The sequence below is a fragment of the Physcomitrium patens genome, chromosome 16, assembly GCF_059467195.1.
Source record: "Physcomitrium patens ecotype Gransden chromosome 16, ASM5946719v1, whole genome shotgun sequence".
NCBI lineage: Eukaryota > Viridiplantae > Streptophyta > Bryopsida > Funariales > Funariaceae > Physcomitrium > Physcomitrium patens.
The window spans coordinates 11,107,232-11,132,654 of record NC_143425.1 but is presented as its reverse complement, the minus strand read 5'-3'; the positions used below and the strand labels follow the sequence as shown (position 1 = coordinate 11,132,654).

General features: G+C 38.3%; 3 protein-coding genes and 1 long non-coding RNA gene across 19 annotated transcripts; 2 read left to right on the top strand and 2 right to left on the bottom strand.

Moving 5' to 3' along the window:
• Positions 1-4,897: 4,897 nt before the first annotated feature.
• LOC141046347 (uncharacterized) lies at positions 4,898-6,674 on the top strand. The gene is made up of 2 exons (XR_012219238.2): positions 4,898-6,438; positions 6,614-6,674. It is a non-coding gene; the product is annotated as an uncharacterized LOC141046347 (long non-coding RNA).
• A 550-nt stretch (positions 6,675-7,224) lies between these two features.
• Positions 7,225-11,980, bottom strand: LOC112293653 (ERAD-associated E3 ubiquitin-protein ligase HRD1B). Of its 2 annotated transcripts, none has more exons than XM_024543334.3 (7): positions 10,913-11,980; positions 10,250-10,426; positions 9,851-10,000; positions 9,393-9,616; positions 8,987-9,164; positions 8,221-8,536; positions 7,225-8,082 (listed from the first exon to the last, which is right to left on the bottom strand). In XM_024543334.3, exons 1-7 carry the CDS (start codon positions 11,443-11,445, stop codon positions 7,705-7,707), a joined length of 1,956 nt encoding a protein of 651 aa, XP_024399102.1. In that variant the 5' UTR covers positions 11,446-11,980; the 3' UTR covers positions 7,225-7,704. The 2 variants fall into 2 exon arrangements, with proteins under 2 accessions (XP_024399102.1, XP_024399103.1); XM_024543335.3 differs by having other exon boundaries at positions 9,399-9,616.
• A 998-nt stretch (positions 11,981-12,978) lies between these two features.
• LOC112293538 (uncharacterized) lies at positions 12,979-14,978 on the bottom strand. Of its 2 annotated transcripts, XM_024543079.3 has the most exons (4): positions 14,846-14,978; positions 14,426-14,594; positions 13,729-13,846; positions 12,979-13,214 (listed from the first exon to the last, which is right to left on the bottom strand). In XM_024543079.3, the coding sequence occupies exons 2-4, from the start codon at positions 14,529-14,531 to the stop codon at positions 13,055-13,057; spliced, it is 384 nt and encodes a 127-aa protein (XP_024398847.1). In that variant the 5' UTR covers positions 14,532-14,594; positions 14,846-14,978; the 3' UTR covers positions 12,979-13,054. The 2 variants fall into 2 exon arrangements, with proteins under 2 accessions (XP_024398847.1, XP_090113110.1); XM_090256984.1 differs by lacking the exon at positions 14,846-14,978 and having other exon boundaries at positions 14,426-14,647.
• Positions 14,979-14,991: 13 nt separating this feature from the next.
• On the top strand, positions 14,992-25,423 carry LOC112293536 (uncharacterized). 14 transcript variants are annotated; one of them, XM_073539725.2, is made up of 21 exons: positions 15,138-15,403; positions 15,661-15,739; positions 15,879-16,045; positions 16,910-17,013; positions 17,466-17,518; positions 17,702-17,757; positions 18,199-18,299; positions 18,558-19,482; positions 19,738-19,783; positions 19,969-20,079; positions 20,202-20,519; positions 20,723-20,830; positions 21,110-21,412; positions 21,696-21,887; positions 22,341-22,565; positions 22,827-23,030; positions 23,336-23,551; positions 23,858-24,052; positions 24,203-24,262; positions 24,511-24,633; positions 25,061-25,423. In XM_073539725.2, exons 3-21 carry the CDS (start codon positions 16,014-16,016, stop codon positions 25,148-25,150), a joined length of 3,462 nt encoding a protein of 1,153 aa, XP_073395826.1. In that variant the 5' UTR covers positions 15,138-15,403; positions 15,661-15,739; positions 15,879-16,013; the 3' UTR covers positions 25,151-25,423. The 14 variants fall into 14 exon arrangements, with proteins under 14 accessions (XP_024398839.1, XP_090113108.1, XP_024398840.1 ...); XM_024543071.3 differs by lacking the exons at positions 15,138-15,403; positions 15,661-15,739 and adding an exon at positions 14,992-15,128; XM_090256982.1 differs by lacking the exon at positions 15,661-15,739 and having other exon boundaries at positions 15,128-15,403; positions 15,950-16,045; positions 19,969-20,076.

The window sequence follows — 25,423 nt, the reverse complement described above, 5'->3', positions numbered from 1 at the left end:
CTCATAATTAATCTCGACTGCTAAAAATTTCCTAAAATGAAAAGCTGCTAAATATAATTTATCATCTACTCTCTTTTGTAACAATATTACATCCAAGGCAAAGTCTGATGCATTTGTTTCCATGAAAAATACCTTAAAAAATTCAACTCAATATAAGATTGATGCAAAAGTAAACTCCTCTTTTAAAGCATCAAACAATGCTTTGGCTACTTTACTCCATTCAAATTTGTCTTCACAAGTCAAACATATAAGTAGAACTGCAACTTTAAAAAAGTTCTTAATGAAGATCCAATAGTAATTGGCAAAGCCCAAAAAATATTGCACATGTCTTATTGTTTTTGAAATCTTCTAATTTAAGATAGTCTAGACTATTTTTGAATCCATCTTTAGTTTTTTATTAAAAATGACGTATCCTAAGAAATTAACTTGAGTAGTGTGGAATATACATTTTTTTAACTTAGCATATAATTGTACATCTCTAAATTTTTGTAATACACAATGAATATAAACTTCATATTCTTTTATATTTTTAAAATAAATTAAGATATTTTCTAAATAATAACTAATAAAATTATCAAAAAACTTAATAAAGACATCATTCATTAGATGTTGAAAAGAAGCTACTCCATACATGAGTATAAAAGGCATGACATTATATTTGAAATATCCATACTTGATTCAAAATGTAGTTTTCTATTCATCTCTTTCTTTAATACATATTAAATTATAAGTTCTTTATAGATCTATTTTTGTATAGATCTTTGTTTAATTTATTTTATAAAAAGTCTTAAAATCAAAGATAGAAAATACCTATACTTGATGGTAATCTTATTAAATCCTTAATATTCTACATATATCCATAGAAATTCATCATTTTTCTTCACAAATAAAATGTGAGCTCCACTTGGAGATTTAGAATGGCATATGAAGTTTTTATCCAAGTTTTCATCAATATACTCCTTTAATAAATTCAATTCATTTTGTAATAAGCTATAGATTGGTTCAAATGGTAGTTGAGCTCTTTTTTACAAATTAATTAAACAATCATAAGGTTAATATTTTGAAAGAATATTTGCATTTTTCTTTTCAAAATATCTTGAAAATCTTAATATTAGCTTAGAATATCACTTAATGTCTTTTTACTATCAAAAATAGGCATGGCATATATAACAAAAGATGATCCTTCTTTTGTAGCATGCATAAAAACTTTCGCTTCTATCAATAAGGATTTGGATAAATTGGACTTATATATTTCTACTTCACCAATGAGATTTTAGATTAAACTATCAAAAAAATTAAAGTTATAAGAAATCCAATCTATACAAGGGTTATATTTTTTTAATCTCAATAATCCTAAAATAATTGAATTAGAGAGAGATGTTATTATATTAAATATTAATATGCTATTATGATCTTTAATTACTATATTTAAAGAAAAAATCTCTTAGGCAATATCTCTAAAAAAGAACAAACAACCATCTGTGACTTCTAAATATACAAATTTAGTTTTTTTTGTCTATAGATATTTTTTGTTTTTTGACAAAGACTTTGCTTATAATAAAAGCTAAGACTCTTGAATCTAATAATGTAAAGATTTTGTGATTTTTAGGTCTTAAATATACATCTATTTTAAAGCAAGGTAAAGGATCTAAAGAGAAAAAATGACCTTTATTTGGTAATGCATATGATTCTAGTTGCACAATTCCTATTATTGTTGATAAAACTCGTTTTTTGACACATTGTCTTTTTGGGCAATTATACTCCTTATTTTGTAATTATGTTGCTTCTTTGGACAATATTGAGTAGTGTACTTAGCTTCTTCATAATATAAGCACAAACCTTCTTGACAATATCAACTCTTTTTTTGTTCCATGAGAGATTTAAAATGCACTATATCAATTGACATTGGTTTTGATCTTGATGAATAAATTTTGGAAAACTTAAGAACTATTATCATTACTTGACTTATTCCTCTCAACCTAAGTCTTTATTCTTAACATCTTTCAAATAATTAATATTTGCATGCAATGGCTTGAGTAATAAATTATTTCAAAGATTTTACTTTTGGCATTGTCAATACCAAATCTTTGATGTTATTCTTCAACCCATATTAAAATTGATTGATAAGGGCTTTCTCATTCCAGTCCACGTAGTAAGCAAGGATTTGGAATTCAATAACATATATAGTGGCTGATTGTAAATCTTGTAGTAAAGATAAGAGCTTGATCTTTGCTACTTCTTTTCAATCACTTTCTTGAAATATAACCATAAACACTTCTAGAAATGAATTCAAATCATATAAGAATTACAAATCCTTTTCTATCAAAAGTACAAATTAAGAAAGAACACTTGTGGATAAAAGTGCACCTATAAATCTAACTTGACTAAATCCATTGGAATATTGGAAAGAATGCAAACTTAGATAGAACTTGATTTTTTGCAAAAAATTTCAAAATTTTGAACTTGTTCCATCAAAATGCTTGAATATACTAATCCTTATCTCTATCATACTTGTAGAAGAAAAAATTTTGAATTTGATTATAAGGTCAATTTATTTACTTCCTTCAATTGCTCAATTTCTTGATGTAGAGTTTGAACTTCTTTCATATTTGTAGGAATAGTACCTCCATCATTCATATTGGAAATACATGAGATTTTGACTCTTAGAATATTAACAAGGTCTTGAAGATTTGCAATAGTTACAAATCTATTCTCACTTTTGCTAAGAATAGTATTTATAATCATTTTTTATATAGATAACTCAAATAAATTCAAAAAGTTAAATTAAATGGAGGTAATCCACAACCTCTAATATCAAATGAAAATTTCCACAAAGATGGAAAATCTACTCTCTTTTTTTAAAAAAAATCAATGTTAAAAAACAAGATTATTTGTTTAAGGTAGGTAGTCTGCAACCTTCAAAATACAACAATAGAAGTCGGATAATTCACTCACTTCTAAAAGAAAATAGGAGTAGTAAGTTAGTACTCTTATCAAAATATCAAGGATATAAATCTTGAAGAAAGAAAACCTCAATACATTCTTGTATCACTCAAAAAGTCTAAAAAATCACTCAAAGATGATATAATATTAAATTAAAATAGCTATTATAAAAAACAAAAATACTAGATAGTCTTGAAACAAGGCTAAAGACTAAAAAGATATTGACAAGAGTGAAGAAGGCTTCACTCTTACCTCCATATATACTCTTAACTAAGAGCTACATGGCAATGTCCTATAGGACCTCTAAAACATGTAGACTTTGTAAGACATGTATCTTAACTTACAAGGCAAGTTTTCTATATGTATGCTACATAATTAGCTTATTTGGCAAGTTAACAATACATGGTTAACTTGTTGAGTAAGTTTCTAACCTACCAAGCAATTATAAATACATATAAAGTCAAAATAGCATCTATAAAGCTTCTATAAAGTTTTTCTAAAAAATATTATAAAATAAATTTACTTTTACCTATTTCTACTTAATCATATAAGTAAATATTTTAGTAAATATGTATGTCTATGATAATATGGTACAAATTGATGTGACCATATATAATTTTAAAACATTACATAGGCTTAAAACATATGAAAACTTAATTTGTTAGCAAATATGAAAACTTAATTTTTCTAACTTCAATAGGTTGTGTAGTTCTATAAGTATAAAAATCATATTTTTTAAAACTCTAAATGATAGTATTCTTCAATAATTTATGCCATAAAATTGTATATATATTATTTGAAGTCTTTTATAATTGTCTTATACAAGTACTTTTAAAAATCTCAAGTCCTTGATATATTTTTAAAAAATATATAATCTATTAGATTGTATTTAATCAAAAAATATTTTAAATATAAAATATTTTTTTAATTTTTATATTTTAGAAAAATATAAAATTTTAAATTTTAGAGTATATATATATATAATTATAATTATTATAATAACACTTAATAAATTTATGCATCTTTTTTATAAAAAAAAATATATATCTGTTTCTTTTATATAAGAATATCTACTCTTTTAATTTTAGAAAGTTTTTTAAATTCAAAGTTTATAAATGCTTCATATCATAAGAATCAATAAAGAAAAGAAAGAAAAAAAAAGGCCTTCATAAATATGCATTCAATCAATTCTAATATAACAAGTTTTCTTGTATTTATATAATATATGACATTTAAAAATATTTGCATATACAATCATCATATCACATTTTTAACAAATTTGATCTTTAAGCACTTCAATTTATTAGATTGCTTAATATATAGACTCAACTTATTTATGTTTATACACTTTATATAATTTAATAAGAAAAGATGAGATAATTTTAACTTCACATTATTATTGCATTTTAATAATTAAAAATAATAATAATTTATATATGACCTTAAATTGCAATATATATGCCATAATTTTAAATGATTCAATACATTTTATATTGTACCTATTGTGAAAAATTGGCTAATAATTTACCAATTTCATTCTATATTCTAATTCCATCAAAAACTTTTTCTAAAAATTCTTCAATCCTTGTCATGTAGCAAGTCATAATTACTTATAATTTCAAATTTATTCATATAATGATAACTTATCTATCATGCCTATAACAACACCTTTAGGATTTTCAATTTCATCTTTATAAGAAAGAAGACAATTTTATGTTTTTCAATATTCTTTGACCATATAATCTTTAAAATAAAAAAATAAAAAATAGATGCAATATCTGAACAAACAATCTTTTTATCATCACCAAGAACATCAAAATTAGATATTAATCTTTCCCAAATGTTATTTGAATTGTGACATATTAATACTCTTTTTAGTCTTCCAAGAACTTGCTTCCAAAAACAAAGTCTCTCTCTTCAAAGAAAAAATTAACAATTTTTCAAGTCAACGAATACCTCATTTATAAGGGTTTTTTTTTTTTTTTTTTTTTTTTTTTGAATGCTCCATTACAAACCCAAATCTGGAACCCCCTTATTCTCGCATTGACGACGACGTCGTCCATATCCACTCAGTACATTAAGTACCTCCCATCTGAGTTCAGTTATCTCTTCTAGGCTCACCGTTTTAGGATTCCGAGGTTTTCTTGGTCGTCCTGTCATTTGTTCACTGATATGCCCGATTTGTGTTTAAAGGCAACATTGCCGAGCTCACCACACCTTCTCACTTCGGTGAGCTTGGATATGGTGACCTCCTCCTTCCCTGTTGCCTAAATATAATTCCTATCTCTACCCTTTACTCCGCTTGTGCGGCATAGTCGGGCCCTGGGACTCGACACCCCAGAGGAGAGGGACATTTGTTCACTGCATGCTTCTGTTTATTCTTTGTTTCGGTTGCGCAATGGGGTTTTTTGAAACGTTCGGTGGAGAGCATGCTCCGTGAAACATGAAACCCTCCTACTTATACTGAGTGCCTCCATTTGTTCTGTCCTGGGGCAAGTGACGAAATACTTTCATATGGGTAATTTGCGCCTGATGTCTGTGATGCGAACGATGTGATCTGATGCCTGGTATCGTGGAGTGCACTGAGATGTACTGCGAATCTGTAATTCCCATATGAACCCTTGCACTAGGTCTTTTGATCTCCATTGGATGGGATGTCCCGCCAACCTGCCACGAAGGGGGTAGCTTTTGCAGTGATCCCACTTCGACCGGGGTTAGGCGTATATTGATCTTCACCTCTTGATAGGAAGCCAGTTGTAATTTCCGTTGCAGTATGGCGCCATTTCAGGTGATAATATCCAATGTTCTTTGTTATGTGTGCTTTTTAACATACTCAATGACGACAATCTCCCAAGATAGGAAATGCCGTACGACATCCAAAGTCGAACTCTATGTAATTATTCATTACCTCTGTATCTGACGCGATTGTAGTGCAATACTGCCCTCATGTAGAAGGCTTGGTAGCTTGATAGGTGAATCAGAAGTTGACGAATGATTTGTCACGGGTTTCTGAGGGTTTCCGAGTTGGCCCCGCAATGATTGTTTCCCTACATACCATGCGCTCCTTTACCAGTACCTAGAGTAAGACTACACTTAATGGTTTAATGGCGGTTGCGCGAAATCACTGACCGTGGTTATACTGGATTCTTGGGCGCTTGTTGGTCTTTGTGAATCTGGGAAAGTGATGGGACATTATCAAACTGGATTGCTGTCACTTGCCCATGAAGTCATCAAAAATACTTGTACGTACGCCCTTTCTCAGGTTGTATAGAATGTCAAGCCACCAACTGAAAACACTTGTCATGAAATAGGGCACTCTAAAAACGTGCAAAATCACTCCACTGGAAGCATGAGTTGTCGATAACTCCATTTCTCTTGGAGTTGTGCATTTTAACTTCATCAATGCGCAGATGCTATCGACAGTGAAACCTTTCACTTTACATCAAACCTGCTTTTAATTCGGTCGGAGCGCAATGGAGACCCAGCTGGTGCCAGGTACTGGATGATCAGAAAACCCCAATGGCCCCACACTCCAGAATCCTTTAACAGACCCTTGACCATGTCTACATATTCTTAAACGATTTTTTATGTTTTTTTTATCGTTAAACCCGAAACCCGAAACCCCTCATACCAATATTAAAGAGACTCCCAACAATTGTTTGCTCGTCAGATAACTTCTCACAAAATCTGAGGCAGCTACCCGACATGTACGGGCGGATGAAGTAAAAGCGTGAGTGCTTGATGAGTATCTGTCATGCGTATTCGTTCAAATTCTGCTTCCTCTTCCCATGTCCTTGGATTATGTGATATGAGCTAAGCACGCATGGAAAAATAGGTTTATACAGGTATGTATGTCAAATTATGTGTACTATTGGACAGTTCCCAAAGTGCAATGCATTTTAGGTAAGTAGGCAAAATATTGCCATGAGAATGACAAGGTGTCCAAGAATACGTCATGGGCAAATGACACAAAAATTTATACAGTGATTGGTTTGAAACCCATGTTTACAAATTCCTAACAGGAAAAGAAGCTTCCAGAACATTTTGCTTCAAAGGATACTTGACACAGCTGAACAATGTTGTAGCAACAACCAAACCCTATGTATGAAAGTACCACAGGTGGTGATTGAACACTCAGGACATACCTCCCAGATCCTTGCCATAATTGATGCAGCCAACACAACAAAAGCATCCATAAATAAACAGAATTACATAGTCAACAAGTGTATGGAATCGCCAAATCACAGCATCAAATACCAATTTCAAGCTTGAGGACTGATAAGCATTCAAGACTAGATTTGACCCATTTAAAGTATTGGGTTCCTCCTTGATAAAGTTCACTTGACACATGCCACTGAGCCTGATCATATTTTGAAGCGCTCCTCAGGGCTGAAGAATAAGAAACCCACCCCAGAAAGTTACCTGAATTACTAGCAGGAATATACAGAGTGGCGTTAAGCCTGGTCTCAGACCAATACAGTGAGGGATCTCACGATTTGAAAGGAAAAAAGTAACACTTACATACAAAGGAATAGAAATTTCCATATATTTAAAAACCAAACGGTGGAAACCACCATAGTTTGAGACTAATACTGAGAAGAGCGTCCTAAGCTAGACGAAGCCGCTGATGAAGGGTAAATTGAAACACTTCAAAGGTCCAGATCGTGTGCCCAGTGCCGGATAGTGCTTGAGGGATAGAGGCTGATAGCCTTCAAAGGGGGCTGCGGATGGACCGTGACATATAGACAAATTGAACGAAGATCATGACTTACCATGATCACCTTGCCTTGCATCATCGTGTTCATCAGTTGACGTGTCCTTCCCAGATGCAATGCCGTACTCCTCAGGGGCAGGAGGAGAGGTAACCAGACCTTGTTCTTGTGCAGTGAGAAGAGAAGTCAGATCATGAGTCTGTGTGTTCGGAGGCACACCATCAAAAGATGATAGTATGCTTTCCTCATCTTTACTGCTAATAGGCGACTTTCCTTTTGTATCAAGCCTGTCGCGGGTAGGTGCAGATAAATTTTCAATGCTTCCTTCCTGTGAAGACCCCGAAGCGGTAGTAACATGAGTCTCTGTGTTCATGCTCCTCAATTGACGTTGCAGTTGTATAGCTGACTGCAACTGCTTCTGCATAACCTGAAAAAATAATAATAAAGGTCCACAGAATTGAGCACAATATTAATCTTAACTGCTATGCTAAGTTCAATCCATAGCACTAAACTATGCAACACCAAACTAGCACATACACAACACTGTCTACGAAAATATAAGTACCTCAATGTACTGCTCTATTTGACTCAGTTGAATCTGAAGCACTGATGGAGGGGTAGTATTCCTTGTGTTTGGTCCAGTTTGACGTTCTGAATCTCCATAAGTAGACGTAACTTGAGCACCTTGAGTTTGTTGCTGAAGAATAAAACCTGCCAAAGGAATGCATCCATACGCAGGCATCTGATAGCACTGTGCAGAAGTGTTTGCCCTCGGTGGTGCTGCAGTAGAGCCGCTTGGCCCAGCTTCATTACCAGAATTGTTACCTTGGGAGGCACCGGGAAAATTCCCCTGGGGAATCATCCGCATATATGCTGGATACCTGTCAGTAAAACAAATGGCATTGTAATCATGGAAATATTGAATAAATGACGAATGAAAAAAGAAAAAGAACATAAAGATAAAAACGTCGTCAGCATTTGCATGACACATTTAAACTCAGAGCATTGTGAAAGGGATCAAACTGCAGGGTCTCTGAAACACAATCATTGTAAATGGACTTTTAATACACGTAGACTCTATGACGACATCTGTTACAAGGATATTATTATAAAGAAATAAATAAATAGGTAAATAAAACTCGTTCATAGCAACTACTCTGCAACCTCTCTTATATATGGAATACGACTGACCCATCTAATCAGAGTTATAAATTTTAAATTACGTGCATTTCATGTCTAATCGTGCGTTCAGTAACTTGGTGTACGAGGATTGACAATCAGAAACTCCCCGCTGGTTTCTTAGATATCTAGAATAGCGAGACGTGACATACCATGCCACGTTACCAGGCTGCACAGCAAGACACGTGACTGCTGGGTGGGGCTGATTATTGGCAGATACAGAAGCTTGCATGTACAGTGGATGTCGCATGTAAGCCGCTGTACCAGTTCCTGGCCACTGAACTAGGCCTTGTGCTTGGAAAGGACGCCTATCAGGAGGAGCACCTTGCCCTGCACAGCACGTTTGAGGTGAGAAACTCTCAGGAGTATATGAAATCCAGAAGAGAAGGCCTGAAAGCCTGACGACAGAACGTATCTTGATAAACAGCACCAGACTGCACAAATTGGACTGACAGATATCCAACATCTCTATTATCTCTTAACATTGTCAAAACGTGAAACCAATTAAATTAAAAAACTGTTCAAGTGTTTACGTCCCATAACTCTAACACAACAGACCTCCACCTTGTGGTTGGTCTTGCTGAGGATCTTGTTGATGAGCTACTGGAGCATCCGCTGCATTTGCAGGGGCACTTTCAGAAGCAAAAACAGGCGCTCGACAGGTGGGACAAGTCTGCTGCCGCTCAAGCCAAGATCGTAAACAATGAACATGAAAAAAGTGTCCACACGGTAGCTTTTTGGCGGCAGACATCTCCTCTCGACATATTATGCACGTCGCATCACTGCTTTTCGAACAACAAAATTCGTCCAAAAGGAGTCAGCAGAGACATATAGATTTGACAAATTAATCCCAATATGCCTCGAGGCAAAATGAGAGGAAAAAGAAAAAAAAAAAGAAAAGAAAGGTGGCTTGCTTAGGCCCCAAAGAGCTTGACACTAGGGAGTTCAGTGGTAGATTACAACCAAACAAAGCGTTCAGACACTATAGCTAGTAAAATCAAACGCAAACACCATACCGTCCAAGTTCTTCCTCGGTCGCATCAGGGAATCGATCATTCATGTTGGAGGTAATTTTTCGGTATCGTATAAAATCAGCAACTCGAGCTTTAAAATTTCTAAAAGTCTCATAAAGCTCCCGCACGAGGTGCAGAGGAAGACCATAATGACTGCAACCACCAGTAGGGGACCAAAATCTGAGAAGGTTTTCCTTTAACTAACGCTAACTTATTAGACATGACAAAATGTAGTCGGCAACATGTCAAACTGTGAACACAGGACTAACTGCAGCAAACATCGTACAGATGATACCCTTGAGATAGATACTAGATCTTCCCCCGAAGGTAACATACAAATCAACCAGACATTGCAGGTTAAATCACAAGTCAAATAATATCATTGGAATAAAATTGACTTACATAAATATCACAAGAAAGAAGAACAAATATAGAGACAGATGCAGCAGGTCTCGCACAAGCTCTATGTAGAAGATGTATACAGCTTTATTGTCCCACTGGCCCTCCATCACCATGTCTCCCACCGATAGAACATATTTCAGGAAAGTTGCTATCGTAGATGTTGCCAAAATTACATACCTGCAAAACATTGCACCACATGAATACACAATCATGTCAAAACGAGTACTCACGCTCAAGCTCACAGACGTCTAGTTATAAGCTGTTATCGCTCTATCTAGTCCAAGGAAACCCATACCTGATTGAAGTGAGCGACACAAATTAGCACCTTCACCAAAGAGCTCTAAGAGACAATGATGATTCATGTTCTACTGACATCACATTATTGCATATGACCGCACATTAAGCAAAACACCTCAATAATCCTCATTATTCTCTTAAGCTTCAATAAGAGGAAATAATTAAGTACCTAATCACTAGAAACATTAACTGAGCGAAGAAATCTCAGCAAATTATACAATTCTGTGCACCAAAACTTCCACATCCTAAAGTGGTGATGAGCATTGACTGTCGACATGATGTTCAACAAACTCGCTCCCCTTCACTTTAAAACCGAAACACAAGACAAGCATCGATGTTCATGATTGAAGCAGTAAGACTACTTACTCAAATGCAAAAAAGAGGGATACCGATGCTTTTCGCGTGCGCAGAAGGTGCGAGACAGAGAATTGGAGAAATAAAAGGTCGAGAGATAGCAGAAATGCCATGAATGTGATTATTCGAAAATGTGAAAGTCTCGATACAGACGGAGTGGTTTCAATGTACTCCACTCGTGTTTGCGAAAGCCAATGAAAAGCCTTGATAAACAACAGTACAGTGATCATAGCCACAAAAATCACATTAAATTCCTCCCTGAAAATGGTCATGGCAAACAGAATTTCCATAACCTCACGCCACAATTGCTCATTTAAGCGCTCCACCTCCGCTTCCCGCAAGCTTCCAAGGAACAAGGTCTTAATCGCTTGCCAGATCATGCACATAACTACCAGAGCCATGTTGAGAAGAAGAACTAGGTTGATCTTCGAGGTTGCCAGATACAACATTGCGGGATAGAACTGCTCTCTACTCCTAAATGCATGAATAATGACGGCCACCGCGCCCCCAGCGCTAAGCGCGGCGTAACGCCCTAATTTCACCATATCAGCAATTCCTTCACTCTGCTTCAAAATTGCCAAGACGATCTTCCGGAATCCAAAAATTCCCTCACGCGTTGCCCAACCAAGTATCACTTGTCCACAGAATGCATCCCCAACGGAGAAAGGAACCCTAATCCACTAGCAATCAAATTCCCCTACCATAAGTTAAGAGATCCGTTTGATCCTCGCGAATTCACAATTGTTGCATTGCACACATCCACTCCTTATTTCTCATCTTCTCCGCATCTCCTAACTTCACACAGTTTCACATCGCCAAATTCAACCACCGCACGAAGTGGTATCTCTCTAACGCGCGAACCAAACCAAACCAAACCCCGCCAAATGCTCTCTCCCTTCAGCGAAACAACACCACTAAGCACGCCGACCTCAATCACACCTTCAATCAAACCCTTGCCATCACACGCAACACCACCAAGGCTTTCCATCCAACGCCATCACTGCATCGGAACAGCCTGCTTTCTCTACAGCTTCAACCCGAAGTCCCTTCGAAACAAACTCCAGACATCGGAAGCAAATAAACCTAGAGACGAAGCATGGAGGAAGCTCACAAGACGCTCTGTTCGCCACGTCACCACTCAACGATGCCCCACGGGTCTCGGCCAATCGGTGGCCAGGCACACTCGATTTGACCACTAGGGGCCAATGGGATGATAGCTCAACTAGGGTCCCTATTCACACCTGCAGATCAGCACAACCTGCGTTTAGTTTGATTGGAAAAAGTTACGCCCGTCCATCCATCCCTTTCATCATTCGTCGGTGCAAGTTATAGTTACGTCCAATACGGATGATGTCCCATTCTGAACACACCAGAGTTGAATGTGCTAGATTTTGTGTAAGTTGGTAGAATATTTGGACATAATTGCTTGGTGAATATTTTTGCATTTGTTTAAATTAAAAGATTGTGTTTTTGACGGTCTTTCTATGTTCAAGTTTATAATTATTGTTGACTGCATTATGATATGCAATCCTAATGAAACAATCGTATATGATAAAGAACTAAAGTTTGAATTACATATTTGAGATGTATCACTAACTTTGAAGTTTTGAGTTTATCATCGCTGTTATAAATTAAATGCACGAAAAATCTTTCATGTACTCTTGAAACATGTGTATGCATGATAGTTTAACCAATACAAGTATAAGTTTTATCTGAATAATCTATAGACTAAGGAAGTTTAAGGGAATAACCCTCAAGAGGTGACGAGGATCTCTAATTGGCTAAACTTGCAATCCGAGTATAATTGTTCTGTACCACTCAAGTATAAGTGAGATTTAATTGCTTGCTGAAATTGTTCTCTACTGGTCTTAGAAAAATGTGTGCAAAGGTTTAGAGCTGAAGGCAAACCTTGCAGCTGAGCACTTCGTGAAGCATACACCGTGCAGTAAAAAAGTTTTGTGCAAAATGAGTCTTCATGAATGCTAAAGGTTGATCAGCATCGTTGTTCGTTGCCCACATGTGAAAACACTTCAATGCAAACAGTGCAGACCTGAATAGTCGGTTCCCGAAGACAAACATGAAGGAATCTCCCAACTTGCGAGAGAGAGGTTTGAATTTCGAGACAATGTTACTAAATATTTCTCTATGTACATGCTAATATAGGTTCTTTAAAGATGAAATCCTCTCTGCCTTGACCTCATCTTTCTGAAGCTTCTCCTGTTGCTTATCCATGTTCAATAAAGCTCTTTCTATGGACTTCTCTTTACGCTGTTTCACAGCCTTGCGCTTTGGAGGCTCTTTCTTCTGGATCAGCCTGAAAAAAGCACATGGGTATGTTAACATTTGTGCATAAACAACTTCATACATGTCTAAATGGAAAGTGAAGACGATAATGGTTCTAGATTTTGGCGTGCAAGGGAATTTCTTAAGTAGCGAGACTATCCTGTAAGGTCCAGACTACTGTAGACTAGCACGCAGAAATCCACAGATGATTTATCCCAGATGTGTATTCGTACGCACGATCTGAAACGCATTAGAGCAATAACTTTTCTTTTTATTACTTTTTTTTAAAAGACTAAGTCTGAAACTTTCTTGAAACAAAAGAATCTCACACTTGCTTCACCTGAATGCTTTGATCCTCAATCGTATACTAAAAATAACTGAAACATGATAACAAGACAACTTTCCTTGCAAGCCATGATCATAGAGAATAAATGCAATTCGTCCTGAAGTGAATGTAGATAAGTTAGTGTGCTTTATGGCTCTCCCTCAAAATAATGTCACTAATGCTGTAAATTAAATGTTCGGGCGGGTACATAGGTACATACCCCTGAACTTGTAGACCATTGGACTTCGAGCCCTTCTTCTTTCTCTTCTTCTTCGACGAGAGTAAGTCCAATTCCGCACCAGTAATCTCGATAGCCTGGTCTCCAGTAGTGTCCATCGCTGTGATGCATACAAGCGACAATCAGAGACAATACAGAAAGAAAAAGAGGGGAAAAAAAACAGAGGAATAAAAGAAGGTCGTCTAGCTTGTTATGATCTTGTTCTTTGTAACAATATAAACAGCAATGGACAAAACATGGGAGCGAGGTGCAGAAATATTTTATTGAGCAAATATAATGGAATAAATCTTCCCAATACCAATGAATGATCATGAAACTAGGTGTACGAGGAACCAAAGAAACTAGATCTTATACCAACATAGATACTAAATCAAAGACATATAGTTTGCGCACCATGTCATTTAAGTGGATGTCAGTCAAGTCAAATACAAAATGTAAGAAACAAGCCATATATTATGTTTTCACAACCACGTTCAAAAATGGACGCATCAGACTTTGAGCAATATTCTATTTCAAATTCAATCGCTGCCACGACACTCCCACATACGCCAGGGACTACCAGTAGTAGCACATTCCGGAACAGATTCTTACACCACTGATAAAAGTACACGAAATCAAAGAAAAAATCTGAATCAGGCACTAACAAGAGGGAGCATCACAAAAATCTACGCAGCCCTACCTTCATCAACACCATTACCGTCCGGAACGATAGCTCTTGCAGCAACGGTAGGGGTGTCGTCCTCCATGGCGGCAACACCTCTTTGTTTCTTCCGATTCTTCGTCATCTTTGACTCAATACATCAATCCCCTCTCCAAGAATTTTGTTGCCAATTAAAATTGAACCCAACCTGTACAGAAGCATGAGGAGAAGACCGAAAAACAGTAGACGTTAGGAAATTCAACTTCACAAGCCCGATTGTGCACCGCCAGGTTTAGGGTTTAGTGGCACCGAATGAATGGGAAAATGAAGAATTCCATGTGGTCGATTGGGTTCATCCATTTAGTCAAAATGTAATCAGTCCAAGTAAGCGGTCATTGCGGAAGACAAATCTCAAAGTTGACCGAGAGCGAAAAGTTTCGAGCAAGGTTAGCTATTCACTCCAAAGTATGGCTGCTGCAGGATTCTCCAAACATCCTTGAACTGTTCGAAGTGAGCAGTGGGCTTGGATTTCGTTCCCTATCAATCGGAAACATTGTTAGTAAAGTAGGACTTGAGTTTGGTAGAATTCGTCCTTGTGGTCGCATGCAACGAAGAATATAAGCAAATCTACCACCTCGAATCTGGATACGATCTACATTTCCTATCCACTTATCTAGCTTTGAGTCCTGATTACGACAGCATTTGAGTAGTATTCTCTTCCCTGCTTCTCGGTTGCTGCGAGGTGTGGAAGCTTTTTCATTTCATTTGTTCCCACATTCAGTTCATGTCGTCTTTTCTTCCCTGAATCTGTTCTTCTCAATCCCTATTCACTCTGCTCCCCCTGATGCTATCTGTCTTCGCTAGGTTGTACACCACTCGGAACTGTTTTGATTCTATATAGGAACTGTTTTCTTGTGATACCCTTTCGAACTGAATTCCACGCTTGGTTGTGCTCTGATTGGTACTCTGTTTGGAACCCTGTACACGATTCTGCGTCGCATTGCACTTGGGCCTGGTGTAAGTTGCCGAATTGCGTGATGAGCTGTGGTTCGAGTTTGTACAGTGAGTGTGGCGGCTGGGGACTAATGCGATTTTAATTTATTTTTTTGGTTGCTAGTGAGACGCTGTGTGTGTTCTGAGTCGTTTGGTTGAGTTTTAGGTTGGTTCAGGGTGTTTAGCACTGGGATGTTACTTCAGTCGCGTTTAATGAGTGCGGACATTATTGTATCTGTGCAATTTTTGATGTTGTGCCGCATGGATGATCTTTGGTGTAGTTGTTGCGTGCAAAATTTGAAGTTCTCGGGACCTGTGATCCTCAGTTGTGGCTCTGCGTTGTGAAACATATCATTCCAAGTAGGGCAGAAAATTTATGTAACCCTAATGTAATGGAATGAATTTCATTGTTCAATACTTTGTACCGCTCCTCTTTGATTCGTTTAACGAGCCACATTGTTATTATGCAATTTGTAATCAGAACGTTTAGTGACTACAGGCAAGCAGAGTGATTCATCATCTATGCGAAGTTCTAAGACAGACTTCAGATTGACGATATATTTGGTCCAGGAGAAAGAAGATGGTTATGGCTAGGAATTGAGAGTGTCATGGAAGTAAACCCCCCTCCGATGCAATGAGTGTTTCACCACAAAAGCCCCCTGTCAGGTATCCTTTTGATCTCGCGGACCCTGCCTCTTTCATCAAATCACATAGAGATTTACGTAGTTTGGAATATGAATATGGCTTTGTAGGAGTTTCGTTAAGATCTTCTGTCTGAACCAACATTAATCATGTCAGTTGGTTCCTTTGTGGACTTCCTTCTTCTTATTTTCTTATTTTCTTATTTTCTTATTTTTTATGTGATAGGCATCTTATTGAGATTGTTGTGGACTAGAGAAATAGTTGATCGCAATTGCAATCAAAGCGTAAATGTTTTTCCAGGACAATTTTCCTGGCTCGCTTATGACGAGCTGCATTCTAGACTTAGCAGAATCAATACCGAAAGTTGTTAAAGAGAGTATGCTGATTAGGTTAATGGAGTTGCGATTTGTGTGTTCAAATAACTTGGCTAGGGCAGGAATTTGTGAAATCGAAACTTAGGCAATTAAGTACACTGTACGTGTTTTAAGTGCTTCGACTATGAGTAAGAGGTACTGGACTTGTGATCTGGTGCTCAATTCAGTCATTCGAAGAGACAACTCTAATCCTACAGGCCTCTTCCAAGTTCTATAGTTCTGGATTTGGTGATATTGGTCGTTATCGTCTCACAATCGATTGTGTCTATTTGTAAACGAGGATACCCGTATCATATGGATTGGGATTGGAGTTGACGACCTGGGTACGAGAGCTAGTCTCATATCGTGTCTAGAATTAGGGTTTCATTTGAGAGCACAAATCGGACTACATGTTCTTGTTTTTTACTCAACCTCTGCTCACTAGACATCATATCCGAGTCTGCCAAATTCGTCTATACTTTGTTTTCTGATCTTTTGGATTGTGCGATTTCTCTTCTGTGTGTGGGTGGTACAGCAACGTGACTTGTCGCTACTGGGCAACATCAGGGACTTGCTTTTTTGGTGATCAGTGCAACTTCGCTCACAATCCTGCTGACAGAGCTGCGACAGGCAAGTCTGGTCAGTTCCATAGCCCCCTCTTGTCAACTATGTGGTCATAGAACTGGAAATTGCTCGAAATTAAACCACCGATAATAGAAGTGTATAAATATCTGGCGAGATGTGGTTTATACCCATATGATTTAGCCATTAAGTATGCAGTAAACTTATCAGAATGATCATTTTTGTGCCATGTATTGGCTGGGATCCGACCAGGTTTCGTTTCTCAGAGATATATTTTGAGGAATTCTGATCACTTTAGAACTTTTCTTGAATGTTTGCACCATGTAACAGGTTATTGTTTCTTCTCAGTTCACTGCCTTGTGTATACGTCAATTTAATTGTGATACATACAAGATTATCATCGGAGCTGGGCACCTACTAGTTGGTGTTATGATGGCAGCAGCTAGAATGCTGGCGCTTTTGACAAAGCCTCTTTCTAACTTCCATTGGTTCCTGTGGATGTGCTGTAGTACCTAAGCGTGAAAAAGCCTGCAAGGAACTTCTTCTCACCGGTTATTGCAAGGTTCTTTCATTTCGAATTGACCTCTGTTTGTGGGACATGTGAAAATGATTGTAACAAACGAACTGAGATTATCAAGTCCTTGTTCAAAGCTATTAACAACTTGCTTATCACTTGCTGTATTCATCTTCTGTAATATTTATGATGACAATGTTTGGGTGATTAATTCTATGGTTGATGGTTCAGAACGAGAAAAATGGATGCGAGTACAACCATGAAATTCCAGGCGTAATTCGTGCAGGGTAATATCTCTCATTCTTATCCTTTCAATAAATCCTTTTAACCTGGAAATGAGCCTGAGCGCTTTTCGGTTATGCTTCTTGGAATCTAATTGTTGGCCAGACGTGGCTGGTTTATCTCTGGACGTCATCCTTTCGCGCGAACAGTGTTGTAAATCTCTCATTGAAGTCTTATCTTATTCCGAAATGGCAAGCTGAGTGTCATGGTTGAATATTCCTCTTGACTTAAAAGCATATTTCTGAGGCATTCACTTAATTGCATTCTGTGTATGACATTTGGAAGTGAGCAAGTGATGTTACTTCGATAAAAGATCGTATTGATTAGTTACATCTGCTCTTATGATCTCAGGTGGGTATTAATGATGTAGGATTAGCAGATCGATATGATTCCTGGTGGCAGTTACATGAACCAGAATATGGTTGTAATATAGTTATCTGATGCAGGCCTCCCGCGTCTTCAACAACCGCTGCCAATGTGTCAACCTCTGTAGTGTATTCATCTTGGTCTTCCACGGCATCGTCTTCCCTCAGCTCTGGGGCAGTTGGTAAAAATATCTTAACGAATCTAATCTGTACTGCTGGTAGATATAAAATTGAAGATCGACGACCTTACATTCATTCTTGAATGAGCGCCTTCTGACCAGCGTCATATTGACCTTCTGATCAAATTGACGGATTTTTCAATGTTTTTGATGCAATATGCTTTTCTGTATGATAGGTAGTTGAGAGCTGTTGAATATTGCTAGTCGCTTTTATATCCAACCTTTAAGGACAGTGTGATGTGGTTTTCTATATTCATGCAGCTGCAATAAGGAACCATAGGTTACCAGTTTCTGCTCCAGCATTTGTTCCTGCAGCTGTAGCAGCAGCCCAAAGGGCTTCTTTGAGTGCTTGGGGTGGTGTGACTCCTGGGAAATGTGTTGCGGTGACTTCACAAGCCACTTCGACAACCATTTCTACGACACAGAATGACAGCCTTAGTGTATCTTCAGGACAGACATCTGTGGTCGATACTCAAACAACCTCAGCTCCAGGATCGTTAGTAGAGGAAGCTGAAGTTAGTGGAAATCCAGATACAATCTCCAGTGGTATCTCTGTGAGCACCTCGCTCAGCTCATTTAGCAATTCTTTACTTAATGCACAGCCCTTCATTCCTAGCATTTCTTCTGCAATAAGCGGGAGTTTAAATGGCCCCTCACCCCCATATAGTGGTACTACTCAAGGAGCAAGTGTTGGGAGTGCAAATGCAACACCGTTTGTGCCATCAGGGGGTTCAGTTGCCTCCGCGGTTAGTGCTGTTCCCTTTGTGCCAAGATCAAGGCAGCACCTTGTGACTGGAGCGACAACGGGAGGTGGATCGTCGGGTATGGGTTGGGCCTTACAGCCGGTTAGCTCCTCCTTGATGGCGTTGGGAGGTCCTGCACCTCAACAACAGCTACAAATTAGGCAACATCAATTGTCACAGCTTCAACAGCAAATACAGCAACAAGTTGCTGCGCAAGCTCAGGTGCAAGCTCAGTTGCAAGCTCAGGTGCAAGCTCAGGCTCAAGCACAAGCTCACATGCTAGCTGCTGCAGCTCGTGGTATTAGTGGAAGTGTACTTAGCAATAACCAGTACATGGGAATGGACATGCCTACAGTTTTGCCTTCTTTTCGTTTGCCCGATGGGGATGATCCTGCGCTTGGCATGACAGCTATGTCTCCTCCAAATCCATCATTCTCGACCAGGTATGCATTTGGTCATTGTTTGCCATAGATACTACTGTGGCTTTAATTCAGATTGCGCCTATGAATGTTTTCATAAACAATCAGTTATAGAAACATTCTCCGATTCAAAATATTACAATGGGAATGTAACCATTACAGCATTGTTATGCTGTGACGGGATTAGATATTTCTCTTCCTGGTGAAGTTACAAGTAGGCTGCAGGTCTCGTTTTCCTTACAATTGTGGCGGTGGTCTGTCGTTTCCATTTTCTATCAGGGCACAACTACTGCAGCATATGCAAAACATGCAACTGCAGCAGCAGGTATTTGCACTTACTGTATGTGCTGCAATAGTACCTGAAGTTACGGAATAATTTTACAATCTATTCACTGACTTGTATTAACATTTTACGTTAATTTATGAAGTTCCACCTTCTCATTATATTATAGGGCTTACTTCGTGATTTTCTCCAAGTTGATTTATCTTTCTTTACTTTTTTGAGTTCAGCATCAAGCATTCTCTGGTCAGTCATCGCCCTATTCTCTACGTTCGCTTCAGAGAACCGGGGCTCAGACTCCTGAGAAGCAGCAGCAACTGTTGAATTCGCAATCTGAGGTGGTTCCCTCTGTTGTTCTCTTTCAGTGGTATTTTCTGCGTAATTTCTGGGTTATATTTTTTTTATTAGCATATTAAAGCTCTATTGACCCATCTGGTCTGATTAGGAAGTTGATTGACTGCAGCAACAATCTCAATCACCACCATATGCAATATGGCTGTCACAAAGTTTAGGCACTCATACCCCTGAGAAGTCGCAACCTCTCGCTTTAAAAGCGGATGCAGGTGGCTCTGTGTCATCTTCATTAGCACTCTCCAATGATAATCAAGTGCAAGAGCACGTGCTTCCCTCAACCCCTGAAAGACGAGAGTCTGATCAACTCTCTGTGCAATCCTTAGAACATATTGGTCCTCCACAGTCACCTCAACAAACAGGGCAGATTCAAAGTCCTCAGCAGCAGCCCACTGCTGTGTCTCAGTCATCAACAAAGCAACAGCAGCAGGTATTTTGTTTTGTGTCAGGATTATTTTTATAACACAATTAATTTTCGCATGTATTTCTTGAATTTTCGTCTTAAGAACATCTAAGAGAAGAGCTCTTGTTTTTACCGATAATAACCGTATAGTTAAACCACACTAGTCTCATCAAGTTGCTAATTTTGATTCCACTGTTAAAAACATTTCTGAGTCAGAGCTGTATGACCAGGCACAAATTCAGCACCAAATACAACTTCAGGCACTACAACAGCAACGAATGCGGCACAGAATGCAGCAGCAGCAACAACAACAACAACAACAACAACACTTTCAGCAGGTCTTTGATCTAGACTTCATGTGATCAATGTCAATAAAGTGTACCTTAATATAACTGTACTTTTTTAAAGAAGGCGTTTTTGTCTTTAAGAGATTCAGTTGGTGTTAACTCCACGTATTCAAGTAATTTCAGTGCTTAGTTGAAGGCTCTAAGCAAATGAATTTAGGGGGAGAAACTATAATGATCAATCTGAATCACCCTCGTATATATAAACCTAACGCTAGCGATAGAGTCGTGTGAAATCCTATTTGTTCCTCAATTTGAGACAGTTTTTGACAGGGTCAACGAGTTCTTACTGGCACTGGCTTAACCCAGCAAAGGTTGCCATCTGTAAGGTCACCTTCCCCAATCTCTGGGTCTTCTCCGGTTGCAGCTGCAACACATGGAGGAGCGACTTATTTCTTAGGTCCTGGCCAAGGCATCAGCAGCTTGTCACATGCATTTAGCTCACCTGTTGGACGCAATGAATCGCGTACTGCAAGGAGTCAGTTCCCAGCTGGCACTGTACCCTTCGGGTCACGGTTCCTTCCGGATCAGTTACGTGAGGAGCTTCGACGTCGTCACTCTTTGATCCATGCCCAGGTACATTACCAAACATAATCTTCGCCGACCTTGTCTGCCACATATTGGTTAGAGTCCTTGTGATTGGTTATGGATTACCGTAACGGTTACCCGAAGTCACGTTCATGAGATTATCTTTCGAAGTGTTTACGAGGAGTCTTTAGTGTATTCCAAATACAATTCTGTTCTTATGTGTATACTCGTAATACACTTCGAGTATGGTAATCATGCGTTTCTTTGAGAGCTAAGTGGTATCCCACCTGATTACACAGGTGGAATTTCTAATGCATAATTGGATTGACAGCTGGACCCTGAGCAAGATCTTGTTGACCTACCGGAGATGGTACAGCGATTCCATTCTTTATATCCCCTTGAAGATGTTAATCGTGAAGATGAAATTCCTAGCGCCTCATTTGGTGTAAGGACGATGCTTTTTAAAGGAATCTCTTCGTCAGATGGTCAAGCCTATGCCATTCGGCGGATTGACAGTCACCAGGTAATTACGTCACACTCTGACGCACAATGTTGGATTCAGACGGACTTTTCTTGTGCAAGCCTTCTTCTGCCATTATGACTGCTGCAAACATACTCGTTATGTTGAGCTCAACGTTCCGCATGTTGGCATTAGACGTCGATGTGTAGGTCTTTGTCGCACACTCGCATGCATGCATAGCTTGCATTTGGCTAGAAATGTTCTGAATAGAAACTTTTCCAGATCATTAAAACTACACTCGAGGCATTTTCTAGCTTATCAAGTAAGAACAGATAATAATTAACTTATATTGGTACATGAATGTGTTAAATCTTCCATTTTGGGATCCCAAGTGTGTTTTGCACGCCCTTCTACGTTATTATCTATGATGCCATTTGGCTTTTTACCTCTTTGCCAACGTCGGGGTATTTTCTTGCTTCTATGACATGCACAGTTTCAGTTGTGTGTATTGTTTAGGTGATACCCACGGCTGAGCTGGCTAATACAGCAGTTGAAGTTGTGGAACGTTGGGCACCTTTTGCTCGTCATCCTCACATTGTTGCAATTAGGGAGTCCTTTGTAAGTCGAGAAGTGGAGGATTCTGCAGCTTTGTTCTTTGTGCATGACTATTATCCTGCTGCCCTTACTCTTCAAGCAATTCACTTGCAACAGGAGCAACCAAGTGGTGTTGTACATTTGACGGTAAGTGAATTACTTTTTTAATATCGTTATCTTTCTCAATTTAGGTGCAAATAGTTTTACATGGTTGGTTGGGGATGATACGAGTGCTTACTGGAACCCAATAGCTGATGGCTTGAGAAGCTATCGTTTTAAGTAGTTGAATAGATCTTCCGTACAGAAAATAATTATTCTTTCTTTATCAGCTGAATCTTTGAATTTTTGCTCGTGTATGTGCCTGTTATATCCTTCTCTTCTAAATGCTGGCAATAAATTTGGTTTCAGGTGAATGAGGAACAGCTTTGGAGCTACATGGTGCAACTGGCGACTGTTCTTCGGGCTGTACATAGTGCTGGCCTATACTTCCGTCCTGGAGGTTTACATCCGTCAAAAGTTATCCTAACAAGCAAGGGTAGGATACGCGTATCTGGTGTTGGTATCCTTGACGTTCTTCATGGTGATCCATCCGATGATCCTCGGATGTTCCAAGTAAGTTCTTGCTGATGGATTTGCATTCCGTTGTGGGGTTTCTAAAGAAAATATCTGCATTGCATTTTTTGATTAGATCTTTGAGCTTCAATGTGTCACCTGGCATTGGAAATCATGACATTGTTTAACTTCATCCCAAGCATAAGTTAGCACTAATTTTGTTTAACTTCGGAATGTATTGACTTGCTCAATTACATTGTATCTATTATAGGTCTATTTTAATCAGTAATCATGATGGACGAACTGCTTGCATATTTGTTGCATTTCTCACGTTAGGTTATGTTTTCTTTTTTGGAATATTGCAGAGAGAAGATTTAGCAGGGTGTGGCCGTCTAATACTTGCACTCGCATGTGGGTCAACTGCTAATGCATCGTTGGAATTTATGGGATCTCATTATTCGGCTGACCTAGTTCGAATCACTCAGGCTTTGTTGGCCTCATCCCCTGAGAAGTCAGAGGGAGCGGGTATCTGCAGTATTCGGCAATTGTGCTCTGCTTTAGCAGATCGTATGTTCAATGAGGTATAAGTTTTTTTTGGGTCAGAATTCTTAATACTGTGCTATGGACTAATAGAAGCTCTTTGTCAACCTCTGCGTATCTTGCAATTACCGTATAGTAAAATACTTCACGCTTTAGTCATGAAGATAAGTGTGACTTCTCAGGTTTTTAAGGATACTGCATATTCAAACCTCACTTGATAAATTAAGTAAATTTTGGCAGGAACTGGTATTTTCTTGCACATGTTTGGGACAAGCTATTACTCGTTGAAGTGTTGGTGAATCAATACTCAAAATCAGACTGCTTTTTTGTTTGATGTATATGTACAGATTGAGAATGTTCATATGCAGAATGATGAAAACTTGAATGAACTGAGCAAAGAGACTGAGAATGGGCGTCTCTTACGCATCCTTGTCAAATTGGGAATGATAAATGAGCGGCCTGAGCATGACATGGATCCAGCGTGGTCTGAAATTGGTGACCGGTATCTGCTCAAGCTATTCCGGGATTCCGTCTTTCACCAGGTTATTTTGCCTCAACCCTGAGGATTTGCCTTTTTTATATTTTGATATTTTTTCCTACTCGTAAAACTGCTCCCTTCAGCATTTATATCATTGAAGTTCATCGTGAATATATGCTATTAATTCTAATCACTCGATTGCACCTTGTTGCAGACATCAGAGGAAGGGACACCAGTTATTGATTGGGGCCACGTTGTTGAATGTCTTAACAAGGTATATGGACTGGATCATCAATGAGGTTCAATTATACCTTGGAATCATTCAGCCTCAGTTTCATCGCACAAAAAAACCGTTTCATTTGCGCTTCAAATCCTACTTTTCTATTGCATGCATTTAAAAGACTCAACCTTGTGTCTTGAACAAAATCCTTCGCTTCCGTTTTCGATTACTCGATGATCACATTTAGTCAGCTATGCATGGAAAATTATGACCCATGCTACTTTTGCCGTTGATATGGACAGTTGGATGCCGGAGTCCCCGAGAAGTTAATTTTATTGAGTCGTGATGAGCGGTCAATGCTCATTGCGTCGTATGCTGACTTGAAGAGATGCCTCGAAAATGTCTACCAAGAACTTCTAGTAAGGGTATGCCTGTCCCTCACCCCAGTATTTCATCAGGGTTCTCCAGGTCACTTGTTCTCAGTTGCGTTTTTTTTAATATACTTTGAACTTAATAGTTTCACGGCTATGAACTCTTTTCAGTTAGAATATGTAAGTTTTCAAGGTCAGCCACATTCTAGTGTAAAACTCTATGGTATTGATAGGATTTGCAAAGCAGGTTCTATTTAAACAGTCTCTAGGAATCTGTTCAAGCTAAAATAAATACGTACTCAAAGTCATTCAAGAGACATCCACATTAGACGTCTTAGTTGCACCCTGTTACTCAGGTCGATAGGTGAACGGGAACGAAGCCTTCAATGATTTTGGTCAGAATGTGGTGGTCAGAGTAGCTTACTAACTGCTGCCTTGATGTTGGATTCGTTAGTTAACCGATCCTGTTCTTGCATTGTAGGCATCTGGAGACAAGGCAAGGCAAGCACCCCCTCAGAACATGCTTATGCAATCACCAGTTCGTCTTAGCCAGAGGCTACATGTAATCTGAGCGGCGCAGTTTACAGAGATTCATGGAGATTGGCAGCTCTTAGCTAGGCTTTGGTCAGTTCCTTCAGTTTAGGAAAATCTCTTGACAAAGTCCATCAGAGAGATAAATTGTATGAATTTGCACCCAGTAAAGGGGAGGTTCTGCCAAAGTCGACTTTGGAGAGTGTTTCATTGGTCGAGTTGTACATCTCTTTATGTAATTTAATTGTTCACCACTCAGGAAAGTCTTTGTAGTCCTTCAGGTTAATAAAAATAAAAATCTTTAAAACTAAAA

Coding starts and splice junctions, on each gene's coding strand:
- LOC112293538 (XM_024543079.3), bottom strand. CDS start 14,531: ATGACGAAGAATCGGAAGAAACAAAGAGGTGTTGCCGCCATGGAGGAC. Junction 13,847..14,425: donor CGGTAATGGTGTTGATGAAG/GTAGGGCTGCGT, acceptor TATGCATCACAG/CGATGGACACTACTGGAGAC. Junction 13,215..13,728: donor AATGGTCTACAAGTTCAGGG/GTATGTACCTAT, acceptor TGCTTTTTTCAG/GCTGATCCAGAAGAAAGAGC.
- LOC112293536 (XM_024543071.3), top strand. CDS start 16,014: ATGAGTGTTTCACCACAAAAGCCCCCTGTCAG. Junction 20,080..20,201: donor TGAATTCGCAATCTGAGGTG/GTTCCCTCTGTT, acceptor GATTGACTGCAG/CAACAATCTCAATCACCACC. Junction 21,413..21,695: donor ACTCTTTGATCCATGCCCAG/GTACATTACCAA, acceptor TTGGATTGACAG/CTGGACCCTGAGCAAGATCT.
- LOC112293653 (XM_024543334.3), bottom strand. CDS start 11,445: ATGGTGAAATTAGGGCGTTACGCCGCGCTTAGCGCTGGGGGCGCGGTG. Junction 9,617..9,850: donor ACCGAGGAAGAACTTGGACG/GTATGGTGTTTG, acceptor TTCGAAAAGCAG/TGATGCGACGTGCATAATAT. Junction 8,537..8,986: donor CAGCCTGGTAACGTGGCATG/GTATGTCACGTC, acceptor TTTTACTGACAG/GTATCCAGCATATATGCGGA.